We start from the raw sequence: 4,105 nt of genomic DNA, 5'->3' as shown, positions 1-4,105 counted from the left end.
ATGAAAATGTCGAGATTGTCAAGATCAATACCTTCGTTTACCCTCGTTTTAGGTAATTTTATTATTTTAATAAATTTATGTTTTGTTACTAATTTGAGTTATAAAAGTCAAAATTACGCCTCGTCGATTCTAGTATCAAGTAGTTTATATTTCTATGCCCAATTTTATTTTACTATTTGGAATAATTTTTTACTATTTTCTTGTTTTACTGGGACTAAAACTCTTTTTATATAAAAGTGTTGTAACTACAATGCAGAAATCATATTCAATTTTATAAAATTTCTCTTTGAATATTTTTTTTCTAATGAATTTTTAATTTTATTATTATGTTATTGTCTCACGTTATTAAGGTTTGAAGTATGTAGAATCCTAAGATTGGAGATTAGCATAAAATTTTGTACCCTAAATATAAATATTGAAGATGATGGATTTGAGAAGAGAGAGAAAAGATTTTCTACCAAGAATAATTTGATCATTTTTTTATTTTTTTTTTAATTTTCAAGAAAAGATCTTAGTCCAAAATTTCTCCATTATATATAAAGAAAGGCCAATTTTTTAGAATAATACTAAATTGACTAAAAATACACTCAAGCCAAATCTAGGTTCCTAGGGATTATTGACGTGGAACCCTAGGAATATATTTCATTTACAACCGTTCATTGGACACACCGACAATAATTTTCTAACATATAAAATGCTTCGTTATTGAATATCAATCAACACACAAATGGATCAGAGCCGTTGCTTTTCATTTGATAGTAAATTTTAAATAAAAAATCAAAATAAATAAATAAATAAATAAAGAAGTACATTACATAAGCAACAAGAACCACAAGATACAATAATCAATAAGAGGAAAAAATCAATAAAAAAGAGTCAATCTCGGAAAATAAAGATACGGTCCACCTATATAACTCCCTACGCCTCGCAGCGTACACAATCAAAACCTTCCCAATTAGATTATCCACGTTAGCTCCCAAATCAACTTGGGCCCACCACTAACGACACAATGAAACCAATCAAAATGCCGGCCTATCCCCAATTACCTCTCCACTGGAAGAAGTCGCACTACCATTGTTCTGACTTCCTTTCCTCATCTGATCATCATCATCATCTACTTCTCCATGGGGCCCACCATCTACATCATTCTCTTCCTCCTCGTCGTCGTACCCATCTTCCTCATCCGACGACAATCGAACCAGCCAACACGCTCCGTGCAAGTGCCCGTTCAAACACACGAAGTACTCCAATTTCCCCTTGTGAGACCCAAGCCTCCTCGAAGCGCTCTTAGGCACAAGCCTTGCTGACGTCATACTCCAAACACGAGCCCCACAGTAGGGACATCGAACTCGCTCCTCAAACCCTACCTGCCGTTTGATCAAACAAGCTCTCGTTCTTGATTTGATAAATCCCCGAAATACCCCTCTGTAAATACCTAAATCATCCTCGTTACCCTCCAACACGTGCTCACATGGATCGCTAATATACAAACAATCTCCTTGACACTTCTTCGTCAAGAAACTTCGCCCACAAGTCTTCGAGAAACGAGATTCCTTCACGAAATGACCCGGCAAAGATCGATTGACTCGGAAGTGTTGACTCGGACCACATCCACAACAAAAGAACAAGAGCTTCGCGAGGGCGTGCCATTCGCCCCCAACTCGTCCGTTCGGCGCACAGTTCACTAATGCCGCTACCATGCGCGGGGCGCGCGATACGCAGAGTTCCTTCCACAAGAGTCTATTCGTCACTGCGCGTAGTTTTCGGTTAACACGCGCGACTAAACAAAGAACACGTGGATCCCAGTTGATCGACTCGAAGACTAACAAGAGAATCCGCTCGTTGAGTATCCTCGACTCGACTGACTCGGAATTGTCGCTCGTTGGGTTCAGTCTACGCCTCTGGTTTCCGTTCATTCCTGCATGATCCAAACACTTCATACCCACCATTCGGTCTTGCTTGCTTGCTGGTTGGCTGGTTGGTCTGTGGATGGTTACTTATAAAGGCATAGAATTGCCGGACACGTGTCGGATAGGCAATGATTGATTAACCGTTTAAGATATTTATTAAAGGACACGTGTCCTAGTTAGACGAACTAGAGACGCGTGTTGATGGCGGATTGATCGATCGCTATGATACCAAAAAATAAGGAATAACGTCAGCTATTTGGATGATAGTGGAATCGTTTGACACGTGTAGTGGAGCTGTCAGAAAATATCTCATTTGGTATCAAAATATAGAATCCAACTTTAAAGCGACAGGCCGCTTCAAAATTTCGGTACAACCCTCTCTCCAACACGAAACGTGTTTTTTTTAATTTATGTCGCACCCCTACTTTTTCATTAATATTTGAGAGACCACCTCTAGATACCACGTGTAATTCAAAGAAGATGGTTCTATCAAAATTTTGAACCAGGCTGTCCGCTTCAAAGTTTCTTCCAAAAATATCTTAAGGCTACTTCTTGAATTTTGTGGCGACACGTGTTTCAAGAAATTCTCTGGATAAATCAAAACGGGTTTTTAATGGTGTTTCTACACGTGGACATATCTCAACCATACACGTTCTCCAACACGTGGGTATGTCTCAACCATATACTTGTTGTAATATTATATTATTAGTTATTAAATAGCTTTCGTATTAGTTTCGTATCGCCTTGTTTAATCACGTCACGTGGTCCCATTATGGATGAAGAAAAGAATAACATATATAAAGAGGAAAGGATCGTTCAGTCATTTCCACTCCAATACCCAAACTAGCCCAGAAAGGACACTGCAAATAGCACTATAAGAGGGCTAAAACTGTCATTTACTTCAGCACCAAAGCCACAGTGCCCTTTTCGTTGATTATACGCGTGGATGAGTAGCCAGCCAATTATTGTGCAGCACGTGCACGTGGACGATGAAAATTAGAAAAAAAGGTTCCAATAACAAGTCGCACTAGATTTTCAGTGCTCCACGACACGTGCCAGTATGGGAGAACTCATCTCGGATGGGGAGGTGTCATACTGGCATTAGTTTGACGTGGTCCCATGCCCTGTTTTTATTGGTTTAAAATATGCATTTTAAGCGAAACATAAGGACAACGACACATAAAATTCTGTCCAATGGAAATGCGACACATTGCACTCACAATAAATTTGGTCCGGCACACTGAGGGAACGCCGCTCTTTCATATTGCGAATGAAATTAGGAAAAATTATAATAATGTTTTTAATTAAATTAATATTAAAAAAAAATAACAAATCTTCGAAATTATCAAGAATAATCTTTTTAACCATTTGTACAGGAAACACCCGAAATGTACATTTGTCCCTCAGGTTTTTAACTCAACCTGACCGCCTGACTCAAAAACTCACAGACGTGTTACGTGCAAATAATCGTAGATTCTTTTGCTCGGAATACACAATTATACTTTTGAGATACACAACTGTAGATGACAAGTCAATTTTGTATCCTGAGAGACAGAATCTACGATTTTTTGCCCATGCCATGCTAGTGAGTTTTTGAGTTCCTCTTGTCAAGTTGATTTAAAAAATCAGTACTTAAAAAAGATAAAAGTCACTCGAAATGGTGTTGGTCAAAATTTGGTACCTCGCCCACCAATTCCTCTTTTTTCTCCCTTTCTTCTCTTTTAGAGTTATTTACAAGAATCGTGATAATCTTACCATCCCACGTGACACACTCAATTGTATATCCTGATATGACAAGTTTGAAAATCGTAGATATGCACTCCTTGGGATATACAACTGTACTTTTCCATAAAGAGCGTATCTTGAGAGAACCGTGTATCCCTCCATATATATATATATGGGTCCCGTTCAGCACCCTAAGCTTTACCACACACTTTAACAAATGTGTTTTGTCCTACATGGGTTAGAAGTTTTGGAATGGGCTGATTTTTGGTGAGGATGATCTCTATGGTGAGGAGATCATCCTCACCAAAAATCAGCTCATTCCAAAACTTCTAACCCCATCAAAAATGGTTTACAAAAAATGGACGGTCCACACTTTTTCAACGTGTAAACATGAGGCTAAACATTTTGGAATGGGCTGATTTTTGGGGAGGATGATCTTCTAATCATAGAGATCATCCTCACCAAAAATC

The 4,105-nt window shown here is 38.4% G+C and overlaps 1 protein-coding gene across 1 annotated transcript; it reads right to left on the bottom strand.

Moving 5' to 3' along the window:
• Positions 1–718: 718 nt before the first annotated feature.
• Positions 719–1,967, bottom strand: LOC147383259 (EID1-like F-box protein 3). The gene has a single exon (XM_086428941.1). It carries the CDS (start codon positions 1,947–1,949, stop codon positions 1,020–1,022), a length of 930 nt encoding a protein of 309 aa, XP_086285067.1. The 5' UTR covers positions 1,950–1,967; the 3' UTR covers positions 719–1,019.
• Positions 1,968–4,105: the final 2,138 nt, after the last annotated feature.

The sequence above is a fragment of the Akebia trifoliata genome, chromosome 16, assembly GCF_017979445.1.
Source record: "Akebia trifoliata isolate Shusen 1 chromosome 16, ASM1797944v1, whole genome shotgun sequence".
Lineage (NCBI taxonomy): Eukaryota > Viridiplantae > Streptophyta > Magnoliopsida > Ranunculales > Lardizabalaceae > Akebia > Akebia trifoliata.
The sequence above is the reverse complement of the archived record's forward strand: the minus strand, read 5'-3'. Positions and strand labels throughout refer to the sequence as shown.